Source organism: Aphelocoma coerulescens, chromosome 4 (assembly GCF_041296385.1).
Source record: "Aphelocoma coerulescens isolate FSJ_1873_10779 chromosome 4, UR_Acoe_1.0, whole genome shotgun sequence".
NCBI lineage: Eukaryota > Metazoa > Chordata > Aves > Passeriformes > Corvidae > Aphelocoma > Aphelocoma coerulescens.
In genome coordinates, this window is record NC_091017.1 from 70,029,365 (window position 1) to 70,047,421 (window position 18,057).

Below are 18,057 nucleotides of genomic sequence, written 5' to 3' on the forward strand. Positions count from 1 at the left end.
TTACATTCTCAATAGTATTTAAAATGTTGCAATGTACTTTCAAACTGCATGAGCAGCTTTTCAGTGTCTATAGAAATATTTATTTTGCATCTTTTCACCATTTTAATAATAACTGAAGCCAGAGAAATTTCATACTCATATCAAAAGCAGAACTAGAGCAAGCCAAAAATCATCTAAGCAGTATGTTATATCTCTGATTGCACCACGGGACTCTCTTGAACATGCCTGTACTGCTTTTATGAACACTCTCCCTGATGTGAGCCGTGACATGCATGCTGAGTTTTGGCAATAATGTACAACATTTTGTCCAGTTCTCCTACTCCCTTCCAGTCTTTCATAAAGGAATAAAGAAAATGGCCTAATTCAGCAAAGTGGCTGAGATTGGGGAACAGATCTCATTTGTGATTTACAGAAAAAATACAAGAGCTGCTAGAGAAAAATGTGTGAGGTGTTCCCTTTACACAGCAAATTTGGTTCATTCTGTAGAACACTAAAAAGAGGGGAAAATAGATGCTACCTCAGCTTGTAGGAAAGTAAGCTTGATGAGCTCTCTGAATGTTCATCTTCAAAGCATTCTTCCCTTCCTTCATATGTAAACTGGTTATATGGCAAATACAGAGGTGTAGACTTAGCTGATGGCGACTGCGAGGCCTCTGTCTGTGATGTAGAAGGACCTGGCTGCTGATTTTCATGCATTTTCACATCGCTGTGGTCTGTCACTTTGGATAAGATCCTATCAATGGTTTTGTAGTAAGGCCAGTCAGGTGCCACAGTTTCACTGTCAGTCATGCATTTTAATTTCCTGTAAGAAAAGGCACACAACATTAAAGCTTGTTTTCCTATAAAAAGTACTTTTCATACAGATGTATCTCAAAACATTTGTTCTGGTCACATTTAGGAGTTGAACTGAATGCTTTTAATGAGAATAAAATTAGACACTTTTCTTCTTTAACCTCCAGTGAAGCCTTTCAGGTTCTTTTCCTAGGTTTGACTTGTGAAAAAAGTTGCATGTAAACCCCAAATGAAATTCAGTACAAATAAAGAACATTACAACTTCTAATGGAAACAGGACTGTGTTGGTGGTTGAATAATTTTCTTCCCCTTACAGAATACCCAACTAACCAATCTGACAGCAGCCCCTGACAACAGGAGTAGGCAACACACCACAGCCTTTACCAAACTGTGGGCAGCCCTGTGCTTCCATGCTTTGAAGAAAGAGTATCTATTTCCTAGAATGAATACAAGTGGCTATAAATATAATGCATATCCTTTTTCTAGTATTGCCTAAAAGCCCTGAATTGCCTTGGTAAACATCCTTGTAACAACCATAGATACAGATGTCTGTTCATTTGTTACAGAATAAAGATCCGTGAAAGCAAAAGTACAGAATTTCATTAATTTACAAAAAAAAAATAAATAAAAGAGAGCAAGAACACCAACTAACACAGTTAATGCATTAGAAACAGCATGCACAAAAACATTACAGTGGACTATCAACCATGACCTTATCTTTCACGTGTATCTTATTATGAGATTTATTTTTCAGTCTGCAGACAAGTTCACTGCTATCCCAGTTGGTACCCAGTGTTACTTTATTTTCTTTTACTGAGAAATATAAAACGATGTATATAGACGAAGTAGACATCTCAAAGAAATTCCAGAGCACAACTAGAGTCCCAAACTTTCATTTCATTTGCCTTTCCCAGTTCAGATCTTGTAACTCTAAATCAAAATGCAGGAAGGGAACACAACAGGAAAGGCAAGATCAATGACAAATGCTCCATTTTCATAAACCAGATTTCATTCAAATCAACAAAAAGCTGAACCAACTGTGATTCTCACAGCTAGAGGTTTGCATTTGCAGGAAATTAAAAAAAAAAAAAAAAAAGGATAAAAACTATTCCTGGACACCTGGCCCACCCTCTTTTTCTTGAAGCCTTTCAGGTTCTTCCTTCTCAGAATCCATCTTGCCCCCACCAGTCCTGCAAGGGATAGAATTAAATAACATGTAAACATTAAAAAAATGGTGCCAGACTTAAAAGTGAGAACTTGAAGTTCTCCCTTTTAAACCACTCTTAGCTTAGAGTAAGGGGAAATCCACTAGTGAGAAAAGAAGGCAGTAAGATTTGCTTAGATTTTAAAGCCATTTGAGGATTCTTTTTTCCTTGTCCTTGTAAGGTCTGATGAGCTTTTCCAGCTATTTAGAAATGCACATCATAGTCCTGCAAAGCAAAGCCTCACAGCCATCCATACTTTTATGCCGTCTATGCATTCAAAATTTTAATTTCATACATATTTCACAACCTACTGCTGTGATTTCATAGAGAATATCAAGCACAGCCTACAAATACATGCATATCCATCCAGCACAAACAGAAAATAGCTAAATACAGGCCTGACAACAACCATCAATTAATATAAATTATTTTTAGTTCAATTGTTTAGGCCATTTGCATGAAAAACATATCAATTATGCCACTATAAGCTAGTAGCCAAGCCTATATGCCACATTTGCTTGCCTGTGTTGAAATCCCCAATGTGTTCAGGCTATGGAGTTTAAAACTGAATTGCAATTACGCAGTGCTTTCACCATGGTCAGTCATCCCCACAGGTGAGATGGCAAAAGCCAGGGGTGAGCACATCTCAGCCACTGCCAAGTCCAGCAGCTGCATTAAGACTTCATGGGACGTGGTTTGAGCCTTCAGGACTGCAAAACATTATGTCAAAAAGGGCAGGACAAGCTTAGAGCTGATACTCTGCTGACTCTGCTCAGGGGACAGGCTTGTATCTAGCCTAATGTCAGCCAGGAGCCCCAGGTCTCCATCAGCAGAGCTGCTGCCCAGCCAAGGCCATCCCCTGCCTGTACCAGTGCAGGGCATTCGGCCATCCCAGGGGGAGGACTTTGCATTTGTCCTTGTTGAATTTGATGGCATCCCATTTGATGGCAGCCCATTTCTCAAGCCTCTCTAGGTCCCTCTGAGTGTCAGTCCTGCAGGTGCAGACTGCAGCCCCCCAGTTTGGCATCATCTGCAAAACAGTGAACATGCACTCCACCTTCTCCTTTGGATTGTTGGTATTAAACAGGGCATGTCCCAGTACCAAACCGCTGCAGTCCTCCACTGGGAATGAGCCTCTAGGCAGAATACAAGGCACCAACAACTACTCTATGCCCAGAGATCCCGACAGTTTTCTACCCAGCTGGTAGTCCTTCCATCTGGAGTATAACATGCCAGGATGTTCTTGGAGACGGTGTCAAAAGGGTTTGTACTGTCAAGCTAGACAACACTTTGCTCTACCCTTATCCACAGATCTAGTGTTTTAAAAACAGAAACCAAGCAGGTCAGTCTGGTAAATTCAGTTCCGGTAAATCCATTCTGGCTACTCCCAGTCACCACCTTCTTCTTTACATGACTGGAAATTGCTTCCAAGACTGTTTGCTCAATGATCTTCCAAGGAGTTGAAGGAAAGAACATTTAATTCCTGTTCCTGCCTTTTCTGAAGATTCAACAGCCTTTCTTCAGTCCCCAGGAACCTCTCTCAATCTTCAAAAACTTTCAGAGATCATTCCTGACTCAGTCCTTTTCTACCACTGGTATTTCTGATAACTGCTGCAGGCACACCTGATTGAGACATCTGGGCAGTTTATCTGAAATAAAGATACCAAGTATCCTCAGTCTCATTATCTGCATCTGCTTTCATTAAATCATCCACCCCTGTGGTGATTTTTGGGGCAACCCAGGTATAAATAAAGGCTGGGGGATGAAGAAATTGAGAGCAGTCCTACAGGGAAGGAATTAGGGGTGCTGGTGGATGAGAGGCTGGACATGAGCCAGCAATGTGCTTGTAGCTCACAGAGCCAGCATTATCCTGGGCTGCAGCAAAAGTAGCATGGGCAGCAGGCTGGGGTGGGGGGGGGATTCTGCCCCTCTGCTCTCCTGAAACCCCATCTGGAGGGCTACAAAAATACTCAGAGGGCTGGAGCAGCTCTGCCATGGAGACAGGCTGAGAGAGCTGGGATTGTTCAGCCTGGAAAAGAGAAGGGTCCAGGAACACCTTCTTGTAGATTCAGACTAGATACAAGGAAGAAATTTGTAGTAAGGGTGATGAGCCACTGAAACAGGTTGCCCAGGGAAGCTGTGAATGCTCCATCCTGGCAGTGTTCAAGGCCAGTTTGGATGGGGCTTTGAGCAACCTGGTTTAGTGAAGGTGTCCCTGCCCATGGGAGGGGGTTGGAACGAGATGGTCTTTAAAGGTCCCTTCCAACCCGAACCATGCTGTGATTCAGTGGAAAGGTTTCAGGCGCAGGCATTTTGCCTGAGTAGGTCGGTACCCTTTTTTTGTTGTTTGAGCTCAGCTGTGTACCTAGACCCCCTTTTTTACAGAACTATGACAATTTGGAAGGAAGAGCTGTTGTTTGTTGTCTGCTCACAGAGCTGTAGTTGCAGTTACATAAACCCAGGTATTTCTCTGGCTCTCAATACACTGAATGGATACGAATTCTTCTACTTCTGACTGCCTACCATAGCTCTGAGCTAAATAAAAGGGTTCGCTACCAGGAGGTAGACAAGAGAACTGTGTTAGCTTAAAAGCAGCACCAGCAGCAATCATCTACCTGTATGGAGTCTGGCTCACACACACAGAAAAAAGGATGAAACAGGAAGAGATGAGAAGATAAGGGGAAAGGGAGTGTCAGTCCTTTGGAAGAGAAGTAGAAATGCTGCAGGTGGAGGTAAATAGGGAGAACAGTCACTGCAATAGTGGTGATGTTTGAACTTTCTGGTAAAACAAACCAAATAGCTGCCTTCATAATGCTAATGTCAAGTTCCAGGATTTACTAACTTTTAAATATTTTTTCTACAACTGCCAGAAGTCCAGAAAACCTAGTGAGACAGCTGAGAGCCTTTGCCTGCATTGAGGTAAACGTAACCCTGGAAAAACTGGAGTCTGAAGCAGAGATTAATTTACTGCCCTCAGTCATTAGCATAACTCATCACAGCAATCTTGCTTCCAAAAGATAAGAGCTGGGGTTTTGTTTGTTTTAATGAAACATGAGGATATTTAAAGAAACAGGACAATATGAAGGCTGGAATGCAATAGTCCAGAAACGAGAGAGCAAGATGAGCCGAACATTAACACTTTGAAACTGGGAAAATCACTGCCTGACTGAGCAAGCCAGGCAGAAAAAATGAGGTAAGAAACACTGGGAAGCGAGAAAGTCAGCAGAGCTTGCAAAACAAATTCACACTGAGTTTATCTAGACTTGTTGCTGTTTCATGAGGCTCTATTAAAATCCAGCTGAGAGCAGAGGCAACTGAGAACTTTCTCCAAAAACTCAGGGATCAAAGTCAGATTTCCAGTGGACAAATATCCAAAGCATGCCAACCCAGTTAATTTGAAAGGTGATTGCTTGTCTTATTCCAGAGAAGTGAATAAATTAATGGACTTTGAGATCCCACTGCCAAAATGCTCCACTGAATAGACTGAGACAACTGTTGAGTCATTTGTGCTGCCACTGACCTTTTTTCAGACTTTATTCTCTGTGCCTATTAATCCACCTTCTAAAACAAAATTATTACAATATTATGTTCTAAAGAGTTGGGGTTTTTTAAATCATCATTATTTAGTCAGCAAAAAGCAAGCAATCTATAACTTGCTTCATTTTTTTAGGCTTTGCTCAAAGCAGTATTGCTTTTTTATTATTATTGCAGCATTTGATATTACTACTTGCCTTAAGGAATGGATACAAGATCCATCTCCTGGGGTTTCTAGGAAAAGCTTTCAAAATAAATAATAAATAGCAACTGTTTATGAACCAATCAATGGTGAGGAAAAGAAAGATGATGAAAGTACAATACTAGGTTGTGCATCTGCCATAAATTATTGAATTAAAGAGAAAGATAGTAAAATATTCAAATTCAACTTTTTGCAGTAATTTGGCTGCACTCATATTTTATCATTTGCTGTAACAGAGGTCAAATATTCCAGTTGCATAATGTCATAGAGTATAGCAACGGATTACACAAGCAGAAATGTTTAATTGCTGTCATGTACACATGAAAATAAAAAATTAGACTACTCTTTCATTCAAATCATGAGACTGATTCAAATTTACCAATCATTAACATTAATTGACTGCAATTCAAATCAAAGAGCAACAGCTGCATCCTGTTTTCTAGGCTTCGGGGAGGGTGATGTTTTTGAAAATAATAAATTTGCATTCACACAGTTCTTATTTTTAAACATCAGAAGGAATCAGTCAAAACTGTGGACCACTGTGCAAGCTGTGCAAACCCTGCTTCCTTTTTATCAGCTAGGGTGTATTGTGTCAGTGGCAGTGTTATAACAGCAGTTACAGAGCCCTGTTCCACAGTGAGATCAGCACATTAGCAGTGACAGGACAGAGCTTCCTTTTAGAAGGAATAATTACAGGTTCACATGAGCTGATAGCCCCGAGTAGGCTGCATAACAGAAAGAACTGGGTACATACTCTAAGGGAGGCTAAAGCTCAAGAGCTGGCACACTAATCTCAGGAAAACTTTTGATGACCAGCACATCTGAAAGCTTAACTTTGAATTCCCGGAAGCTTGACTCAGCCCTTCCTTCTTCCAGGATGGATAAATGGGGAGGTTCATGCAGCTCACCACACAAGTGTCTTTGAAGTGGAACATTAAAAATCCGGTGGCTGATCTATCCACAGCAGATATTTCAGATTTTACAGCAATGACTAAAAGCAGAACTTTACTCAAATACACCTTTAGAAAGAGTTTTCCTTCCACCTATGGTGGTGTGGAGAATTTTCCACCCAGTCAATTTCCACAGTGGATGAAATGGTCCCTTAATGTACTGAGACGCCAGTAAGAATTACTTCAGGTCATGATATATTTTTCCCTGATTAGTTTCCCCCAAATGCACTTGGACTACAGTAATGCAGAGGAATACAAGAACCACTGCCAGATCAGTCCATCGTCTCACTCTCTTCTGACAAAGGTCAGTGTTAAATACTTCAAGAATGATTTTGACAGACAGCTTTTGAGGGCACATTCACCCATAAAAGCACATGATTATTTTTCCATCAACAGCCAGTAATATCCTGAAACCCACTGTCTTTCATAACTCTACCGAATTGGAAGACAAACATCTGTATTATTATTTAATATATCTAATCTTTAGTAAAAATAGTAATAATAATAATACTAAAACAACCTGCTGCTCTCTTGTTGTCAATGGTTTTCAGTGGCAATGAGTTCCACATGCTTATTATGCAGTGCAATACGGATTTATATGACTTTAACTAGTTTTACATTTCTTGACTTGCAATTCTTATAAATAACTTCCTGTATTACGGCAAAAAAATCTGCTTTACATCCTGAAAAATAGTGCATATTTTTATGCACCTCTAAAACTCCTTAAGCATTCACAAACTTTTCCACTTTTCTTAATAAAGAAAGCTTTCTACATCTTAGCCTAACTGTTCTCTAAGCTTCTTCTCATTGTCTTGTCACCTTGCTGAAATATAGGGCAGGCAGAAATAAACACAAGAATTCAAGGAGGAAATAATGAGATGAAATAGATTTCTGTATGGCATTTTAACACCTGAAAAATGTTTTCACCTCAGATGTGGAGGAATGGGATATGATCACCCTAAAATTGCTTTTGTGATAGATGCTCATGCACATTGAGCTACACCTGAAGAAACTTTACCTGGCAGCACAAGACCCCAAGTGGGATCCAAACACACCCAGAACCAGGGTGAATACTTGGGGTGGGAGCCCCTTCTGAGCCCCCTGCCACTGTACACACCCATGTAGGTTGCACTTGCTGCAATAATTATTGGCCAAGAAACACTCATTCCCTACTTGTGCATATGTGTTTGTCTGGCTTGGACACCTTCTATTCATCATGAATGGCTTTCACTGAGCAGAATGAAAACAGCATTTACTCAGCTGTCTCTTAGAATGCCATGGGATCCTCAAACTGGAGAGCACCATTATAAACATGCTCACTGCTTTCTATTTCAGATCCTTATATGTTTCAGATCATCCATATCTGTTTAAACAGATGTCCCAGGATAAGACATGCCAGTGATAGCACTTTTAAAACTGAACTTGGTTAAAAAGACATGTAGAAATATTTAAGTACTGCTTTTTCCTTTTATAGTAAAAATGTACTTATTTTTCATCAATATATGTATGTGTAGTAACTTGTAGGACAGAGGTTTTATGTTCCTTTACGAAACTGTGGCACAGAGCTAAATAATATCATTTGATTTAATATTTTAATACAGTTTATTTCTGACTGTTAAAGGAAGAGTAGAGGCCATTCCACCTCTGCAGTACTGTTAGGAGCTGCCCAAAGAAGTAAAGGATCCTGAAATGGGGGAAGAAATATGCACTCAGGTGCAGAACACCCCCCTCACTCCTGCTACTGGTGCCATGTTCTCCCATGTCACGCTTACTAATCCAAAAAAATCATTAAAAATCATTATTATCTCAAAATAGAGTGTTTTCCTACTCTCAGGATCTTCTTTTCCAGTCTGTGCCACAGATGGTGCTCAGAAATACAGTGATGTAAAGCATCTTCCTCAAGTGTCCTGCAAGCACCTGAATATGGATTAAAAACTCGGCTGCCTCACAGCAAAGCCAGCAGTCGGTGGCCACTCACATCATTTACAGTTTCACCACAACCTTACTTATTCTCACACACCACCAAAAAGTACACAGAAAACTAGAAATTATAATAGCTTCTGCTTGTCCCTGTTCTCCATACCAGCTCACCTTGACAGCAAAGCACACAGGCGTGTGAACAAACAATAAGAAGATGCATTTCATAAGCCAGAGCACAAAATGAAACAGCTCTCTGACAGCACAAGGCAGTTTTTAACTCTCCTAAATTAGCATCTGAATCAATAAGCAGGGAGCTGCAATACACTGCAAAATAGAAAAGCAGAGTGACAACATGCAACAGAAGCAATCTTAGAAGTTCACAGAAATAGAAGGATATTTCTTAAAAGTACAGTTTCTCACACACACACACAGTGCACGTATACGAGTGATTTTATTTCTTCCCTTCCCCCAATGCAACTTTAAAGTAAAAACATTATTTAGAAAAAAAAAAATAAGACTCTCTGATTGATGACAACACTGTAAATTTAGAACAAAGGCTGACAGAAATAACCTATTCCACTTGGCAATTACGGCACTTAACTATCGTGCAGTGTTGCTGCTACAGACACCTGTAAAATCTCAGTGCCGCGAGATGCAATTCCCAGCAGGGAAGACTGCAGATTTAGCAGACTAAGCAAAAGCCTGGTAGCCAGCAACTCCCGACTTCTAAATCTGCATCCGAGTGTGAATTGCTCGGTGATGCTGGAAAAAAATTTATCTTACTTCCAGCTTTCTCATCTGCAGTCTGGGTAAAGAAAACTGTAGGGATTACAGCAGGGTTGGTAAAACATTTTGGAGATGTTAGCATTTGCTACGAAACATCAGGTTTAATATTATGGCAAATGATGTTAAACACTATGCTTGTGGATCATAGAAATGTAGAAGGACATTCAAAGTTAAGGGGTTTACAGGATATTCCCTAGTTTTCTATTTGATGAGTAGTCTCTGCATTAAATACAGTAAGGGTGCCTTACAGAAAAGCGAGCAGTTTTAACATGGTTGCCTGCTGTAATAACCTTTTTTATTATTAATATGAGCTTTGAGGAGAGATTAAATAAAAGAATCACATATTTGATTTTCTTGCATTACAAGCACATAGCTCAAATCACCACTCAGGATTTCCAGTATGAGGCAGTTTGTGCTTCACAGAGATAAGAATTAAGAAAAAAAAAAAAAAAAAAAAAAAAAGATATGGGAATATTTCTGTTAAGTTCTAATTATTTTTCTCCCTGCAAACAACAAACGCACAAATGCCTCACATTTTCTGAAGAACTTCCCCTCCTGACTGCTTTGCCTGTTCTTTATCATCCCCTCGTAGACACCTCCGCCCTCCCCCCCGACTCCTTTGGAGCAGTATTGACGGTGCACATTGATTCTCTCTGCAGATATAATAGTTCTTTCACTGATGCTGCTTATAATTATAGCAATGTGTGTCACTCAGTAATAAGACATTCAATTATTCTTGGCCCCGTGAAGTGTAACCCTTCAACTCATGAGATCAAAATCTAGGAGCATCAGCCCCCCCAAACATTATTCTGTTCTAGTTTGGTTTTTTTTTTTAACTTTGCCTTGCAATTCCGATCCTCGGTGGCCACTTGAAACTGCAGGAGTTTCACTGCAAGGAACTGGCTGCCAAGCTAACACAATCAGTCCCCTCAGCAAAGAGCAAAAAAAAAATAAATCTCTTTTCCCCATTAAATACATTTCCATCCCTCTGCATCATAACAACGCCAGTTAATTTTAAAGAAACAAAGTTGTCCCAGAGTTTGACATGAAATGGGGGGGGGGAAATTAACAATGACGTAACAGCACTGGCAAGAGAGAATTTTAAAAGCGATATGAACAATCTTTAATCTTTTATCGACAGATTTCCTCTAGGAGACTTCTTTCTGAAAGGCAAAAATCACTGCGCCATCCCTGCTAAAATCTTTTAAAATAAAAAGAATTAACTGAAGCTTACCTGTACTGGAATGTCATATTTGTAATTTTTATCTTTATTTCCTCTCCGTGGCGAATTTCTCCAGTCATTTCAAAGAGTTTGTTAGCCATTTTCTCATAAACTTTGGCATTCCTTTTAGTTTGTTTCAGCTCATCAAAAAATTCTTCCCAAACCAGCATTAAACCTCTCATTTCTGCATCAGTCCAGTTTCTGGCCCTCCTGTGTTTCTCAGTCTGAGAAGAGACAATGTAACTGGGAATTTCTGCTGCAGCCATTGCTGACTGACCTAAAAGGGTTTTAAAAGAGGACACTTAATATAGATTGAGTTTTTAGTTTAGGTTTTTTGTAGTGCAAGACATGCATATGTGGATAAAGAATTTGAATGACAACAGAACATATGAAACCTTTTTGCAACAGCTTGAAGCTTGAGTGCACAAAATGGGGCCTACATCTGACAGGCAGGAATTTAGTTAAAAGCTTTTAAACAGAGAAACGTCATTTTGATGTCACGTTTCCATAGCAACAGAGCAACTGCATAAGCTACAACAACAAAAACCTTTTAACTGAAAGCCAAAGAATCAGGACAAAGTTGACAGGCCATCAATATTAAAGCTTTTAAACACTTTAGGTTTAACAAAAAAAAAAGATCTATGCAGCCTTTGAGAAGCTACTTTTAAGTTTCTACTTCTTTTTTAGCTTTCCCTTACCTTTTAGGCAGACAATCTGCTAGCAGGGGGTCATGGTCGCCTGAACGAGCTTTTAAGTTGTGCCTTGACAGACTCTCTAGGAGGTTGCAAGGACTGAGGCCATGTACACAAAAAAAAAAGCTTTTTTTTGCAAAGATATTCTGCAAAAAGAATCAGCCAGCTTTATGAAAACTATACATCTCTAAGCTAATAAATGTTTAAGCAGGCAGGCTCATTAAAAACGAACCTGCATCTGGGCTTTAGAATATGCAAAAAATAGTATTTAAGTGTTTATATAAAGAGAAATATATACAAAATTTCAATATAAAGCCACTTTTTTTTTCCCCGAGATGTTTTGCTGCTGATAAGCACACACTGCAGTCCTGTCAGTATGAATTTGCCTTTGTAGGTATGTATTACTGTATGTGTATTTTGTATTCCTAGTAATTTAGATGCTATTTATGCAGCCTGTGTTCTGCCTTAGGACTGCAGCAGAAGCATTTCACCTGCTTTATGGGCAACCTAAAAGGATTATTCAATGAGTTAAAAAAAGGCTGCAAGATGCTTAGAACTGTGAATAAATTGCTTTGCTGTAAAACAAGCATTTTGAGCTGGTTTTTATATAGGGCTAAATTGAGCCAGCAGTTATATCAGAGAAGCAGGGCTTATTCATTGTATTAAACACTGCAATACAAGCAGTGGGCCAAATCCTGCCCCACTTACACTCCTGCAATCTGACAATAATCTTCCACAAAAGAGTGAGATGCAGGAACTGCATTAATTCCAGCAGTATGACCAGCTAAAGAAAAAGATGTTCATTCCCTACAGTCCCAATAGAATCGTGTTATGTAAAATATAAATAAATAATCCACGGACCTTTCTCATTGTTATTTTTCTGTTTCAGCATATAACAGCAATAACGACCTCACTGCAGGGCATTTCCTGAAGATTAATGGCAGGCAGGGGTTAATGGCCTGAGGCTCACCCAGTCAGTCGTTAATCCCCAGGAAATGTTCTGTGCCTCAATCCTTAATGCTTAAGTATCCTATAAATTGTAAGTCTTCTCATAACCACATCCTTGATCTTAACAATAGTTTAAAAACACAAGGCTTGGTTTGCATCCTGGAGATGGCAAAGAGAGCACACAATGTTCCTAAAAGGTACACCAGTGACATTTGTGGTACCATTGTCTTCTTTCTATTTTATTTATTCTACAGCATATTACAAAAGGCACAACAGCATACCATAGAACAAGGGGGGGGAGGGGGGGGTAGAATTACATATACTGTACATAGGAACTTCCACTGATCCAACCCTGAACCCTGAACATGTCTCTATCAGAAATATACCTGCTGAGTCACTGCCTTCCTAAGGGAAAAAAAAAAGGAGAGAAATAAAGAAAAAATCCCCTAGCTTCCAAATAACTGCTTTTAACTACTAATATGACAGCCTAGCAACTATTACCTTTAAAAATGTGTAAATAGCAGCATATGTTGTGATGATGATCTTGCATGGTTTGTCTCTTGGGTGGCCAGCTGGGAGACGTCACATGATCAGGGGACAGATGGTGGTCAGAAGAGGATCAGCTGATGACACATTCATTTTATTAATTTATTGTTTTGTTTTGAAATTCCCATCACTTAACCTTGGGCTTCAAGCAGCTCTGTTAATAAAACCATACCAACCTCGGCTGCCTGTGGTTGCAGCCAGTGGCTGGGGATCACCAGGACAAGTTTAAGGAAGCAACGCAGAGTCCAAGAGGAAAATACCATCGCTCTTGGTCTGACTTGGAACGAACACACACTACTGCAAAGCCAGGCTTGCTTTTCAACCTTTAATCATCCATTAAAAGTTTATTTTTCTCCTCCAGACTTTAAACCACCTACATTGTGAAAATGCCGATTAACACCACTATGAAACCCATAGCATGGTACACACAGCTTGTCAAAACCCAAAGATATGTGTGGTCTCTGCTTTAAGGATATTTTTAATCCAGTTTCAAGTACAACAACCAGGACAGGGTGGGTGAAAACCTTTCCAGCTGCACCAAGTTTTTTCTATCATAGTCCACAACTTTTCCTTCCCCTCTCCATCCACATATGCTTGGCATATGTGCGACTGCTCTTTGTGCTCCATGCTGGCCCCCAGACCCTGGGATCCTGCAGAAGAGGGGCGGTTGTTTCCCTGTGAAATTCAGATCTCAACTTTTCTATATGCTGTTTCCTATTAGTGTACTTGACAGATTGATATAGTGGTATAGTGCTATTTAACATCTGTTAAATAAAATAAATGCTTTCTAATAATACCTCCCTTATTCCCCTCCTCTCAGCACCTGAAGGGAATCTAAGTTTTAAGGACTCAGGTTCTACCCCCTCCTCTGAAAAAGTCGTTGATAATAATTATGGAGACGCCATATGCCTCCTCTGTCTCACCAAAGCAGGTGTGCCAAGTGGTTGATAAAGTGACTGTTTTCCTACATGGATCTGAAAGCAAGAGAAGTTTTCTTATCCCCAAATAATTCCTGCAGTCTTTAACAGAGCCAGGGTAGGGAAAATACAGCTCTCCAGGCTGTGCTTCTCTCTGCTGATGTTCTGCAGATTTGTGCAGTCCCTAGGAGTCACTAAGTTCCTGAGTTGGGACAAACGGCTAAGACAGGACAAGCAGACCTTTTAGGGGAAGAGCAGCTCTGTGGCAGCAATAGCAGTCCCCGCCCAGGCTGAGGGCACTGGGAGGAGAAGCTCTGTTAGCATTCAGCTGCTTCTTGCCCCTCTCAAGTTAGATACCAGTCAAGATTTGTCATCTACCTCGAAGACTGGCTGGTCACCAAACCCAGAATAACTGCTGACATGACAAGCTGCAGCTCTACCAGACTGAAGGCACTGATACCCCTCCTGCACTCCCCTCCAACACCTGATGGCAGAGTCCTCCAGCACCAGCCTCCTCCAGACTGAGCACCAACCTGGCACCGAGCAACCCAAAAACAACTGAAGCTGCAGCTGTTCTCATCAGTAAAATAAGGATATAAGGATATAAAATAAGGTCTTGGAAACCACTGATAAACATAACAGACCTACTGAGTACACCTTTGTACATGACTTCCCTCTGTAGGAGAAAGTTGTTCTCCTCCACTGTCCTGCTTGCCCCAGTCCCTCCTCTGATGGGCAATGCTTGAGAATACCTCACTGTGCTTGAGTATCTCACTCATGCCTTTCCTCTCAATGCACACCAGCTCAGAGGAACATGAATTTAATGATCCTCTTGCAAATCTGTTCTTCGTATCATCTGTCTAAACACCCTACCTTTTTTGCAGTCATTATATATCAGCTTGAATAATAGCTCTCACAGCTGTTCCACTTTTCATGGTGATCTCTAAAGATAACAAACCTCAAACAGGGTAGAAGGGTTTATAATTTGCAGATATGATCTAATGAAGTTTCCCTATAAATGCTGCTATCACAGAGTTCAGACAACTCCATTAATCCTTACATATCTGTTGACTATACCTCAGGTGATCTGTGCTAACTAACTGTGTATACAGCCTTCAGCTTTGCAAGAGGGGGCTAATGCATGCCAAATAGAACTTCCTTTAGCCAAGTTTTAGGGAATGGTGTTTTCCCCTGTGCCTGCAGGGAAAAAACGGCTCCAGTCACTCAAGCACCAGAGCCCAGCCCACAAACTGTGAGCCACTACATCGTGATTACAGAAGAGCATGTCCAATCCTGCTGCTGGGGACTGTGGTAGAAGTCAGGCAGAAACTTCTGGGCAAAGCACAGTTTATTCCATTAGGACACAAGAAATTTCTGCAACTTCCCCTAAAAGTATTTCTGTGTCTGAAATCTACATGGGAGCTGTCTACAGAGATGTTGACACACAAGTCACTGCCTACTGGGATTTTTCTAAATGGAAGAACATTAACTTTGGTTCAGGAGAGTCTTGATACCAATTGGAGAAAACACCCTTTTAGGCAGAAATCTGGAGCAGTGAGACCGGGAAGAGAAGTTTCCTGCTGAAGGAGCATCACCCCTTGAAGACACAGGTCCAATTCTACAACACATGGGTACCTCAGTAGACCATTTTGTAATGTCTTGATTACATAAAACTAAAAAAAAACACACAAAACCCCACCAACAAAAAAAGCTGCTTTCACACTTTCTGTTTGCAGCAAGCTGTTAAAAGCGAGATCATCCAAAGAACAGGCTGATCTTGCAATCCTCTGGTCTGGCCCACCAGGAGCTTAACACATGGGGGTAATAACAAATCTTGAAACTGGATCGTGACTGCAGAGCATGTGTTCATTCTCTGGGAATTTCAGTGCAGACACACCTTGATAACTGTGCTTTAAAAGGTACAATACTATGTACGAGTTTGTCTAAAAACAACACATTTGGAGTTTGCTTGACAGTGGGATAATATGTTGTAAGTTCAGAAAGGCTGCATGTCTTGCAAGGCTGTTTCCTGCCCCACATTTTGCCATCCACTGAGCTAAAAGGCCCACTTTGTAAAGCCTTACTGAAAATTATGGGTTTAATATCTCTGATAGCTGCCTACTGCAATTTGCAAAGATGGTTAAATGCAATGCAGTTACCCAGTACACTGGAGAGACACTGTCCCTGAGACACTGGAGAGCAGCAACTGTGGAAAAGGACCTGGGAGTCGTGGTCAACAGCAAGTTGCATATGAGTCAGCAGTGCCCTGGAGCCAGGAGGCACATCCGTGTCCTAGGGTGCATCCTTGTGGATCCCTTCCTACTCAGGATCCTCTATGATATGATGATCCTCTTCTATGAGAGAAGAAATACTCTGTGAAATACTCTATGAGAGAGGAAATATTCTTCCACTACTGCTGAAAAGCTTGGCCAGAGAAGACAGGCTGGGACAGGTGATCAGGAGGAGAAGCTGCCTCTTTTCTCCTCCATTAAACCAACAATGAATCTGCTGTGCTCAGGAGAGTGCTGGGAATGAGGAGCTCACCCAGAAGTAGGGAAGCACCTTGCAGGCAGTGGTGCCTGACTTAGGAACTCCACTAAGGTCCATGCACTGTTCAGTCTGCCACTCTCCTTGGGTGGTGGAGTCATGGGGGTTTGTAAAGGCTCAGAAGCGAGAGAAAACCGTAAGGCTGTGAACACAGAGCCATCAGGTCAGCGTTGTGGAGCTGCACACGGACACAGCTCGTGCCTTCCTACTGCCTGTGAGGGAATTTTAACAACACAGCAGCATTTGCAAAGGAAGCCCAAAGCTATCCAAACTGCAGGAGGGTCTATTACAAATACAGAACAAAAAAAAAAAAATTATTCAGGCTGAGGAAAAACAGTAGGTGTCTTGAGATACATAAAAAAAGGGCAGTCCCTTTCCTCAGAGAGCCTGCAACTTAACTGGGACACGCCACAAGGGAAACACAGGAGAGACCAGAAGGGACCAGAAGGGACAAGTGACAGCAACACATCACTGAGCAAAGGACATTGCATGGTTGGATAGCTTTTATGTACATCTAAAATAAATATCACCTGCACAGAAGTCTGACAACAGAAATGGGTGCTGTGGAGGAGGCTGGCTGAAGGTAAGCCATCCTGGCTGACGTGGGGCAGAGAAGATTTTGATATGACAACGCTCAGAACAAAACCAAGAAAAACAAAGGTTTCCACACAAAAGCCATGCTACAGGGCTGTCTGAGTGAAAGGTCTCCCTGATGGTGGAGCAGGGCACTGGGCAGCCCAGGAGGACTGTATTCTGGGAAGGTGCAGGTGAGCTGGAGAAAGCTGGAGAGATTTTGTATTTCATTTTGCAAGAAACATCCCGCTTAAATTTCACTGTATTCAGAACATTTCCCAAAAGCATTTTGATCTTGCTGAACTGGCAGATTCTGACCAAAAATATCTCCTTTGCCTATTTTAGTAGTAACCATGGAAGCCAGCTTTGCACCGACACTCAGTTGGAGAGAGGATGGCGAGAGACAGCGAGGTGAATGCAGACAAGCTGGGAAATGAGGCTTCAGCAGTTTTTGTGGTCAGATCAGGAAGCATTAGCAGGCAAGGGGGAGAACTGGAATTACGTGGGGCTTTAGAAGAAGGAGCTCATGTTCTGCAGGGAACCCAGAGAATTCACTGTTTGGAGAAACCAGGTACAGGCTGGTATGTTGATAGTAATTAGATTAAAATTAAAATACTGAGGGTTGTTTTTAATTACTTGATTTTTTTTTTTAAGTTTAGCAGAAACACAGACATTCATGCTACAGACCCTAGTCTAGCATATTGGAGAGGGAAAAAAAATCCCTTATGTCCAGAAGGTACAAATAATCGCTGCCCAAACGTCTGGCACTTAGAATATTATGCAGGCAGGATGCCAAACTAGATGGACTTTGAGTCACACATGTTCCTAAATTTTCAAGCATACAGGAAGAGACTGGCCATACTATTAAAAATTTAGTTATATCATATTGAAAACAAAGCACTTCAGTTCTACATGTGTCATACTCACAGTTCAATTTATAACAAATAGAGAATTTCCTAGATTTCCTTACTCTTAAGAAATAATTTGCAAGTCCTTAGCATATGGAACAACTCTGCAGTACGTAGTATCAGACATACTCCTTTTCTGGCAGGCAAGCAACAAATCACATTACAATGAAAATCACTCCGTTCCCAGTGAATGGTTTCCCAAATTCCACTTGAAAGAAATTATTTTGGCCCTGCTTACTTACTGGGGTTAGTCAGTAAGTCCTCCTGCTCTTGCTTGGTTTTTAGCACATCTGAGCAAGTTACATGCTGAAAAGT

At 40.9% G+C, this 18,057-nt stretch overlaps 1 protein-coding gene across 17 annotated transcripts in view; it reads right to left on the minus strand.

The window, feature by feature from the left end:
- Positions 1–18,057, minus strand: part of MSANTD1 (Myb/SANT DNA binding domain containing 1) — a 44,935-nt gene that overhangs the window by 9,373 nt on the left and 17,505 nt on the right. For 15 of the 17 annotated variants that reach the window (XM_069012230.1, XM_069012237.1, XM_069012241.1 and 12 more), the window contains 2 exons: positions 10,624–10,888; positions 518–802 (listed from right to left, as the gene is read on the minus strand). In XM_069012230.1, the coding sequence (XP_068868331.1) occupies positions 518–802; positions 10,624–10,888 (550 nt within the window). Of the gene's footprint in view, positions 1–517; positions 803–10,623; positions 10,889–11,006; positions 11,053–11,309; positions 11,403–12,752; positions 12,800–18,057 lie in introns of those variants that run through there. The other 2 variants (XM_069012245.1, XM_069012248.1) reach the window with 2 other exon arrangements.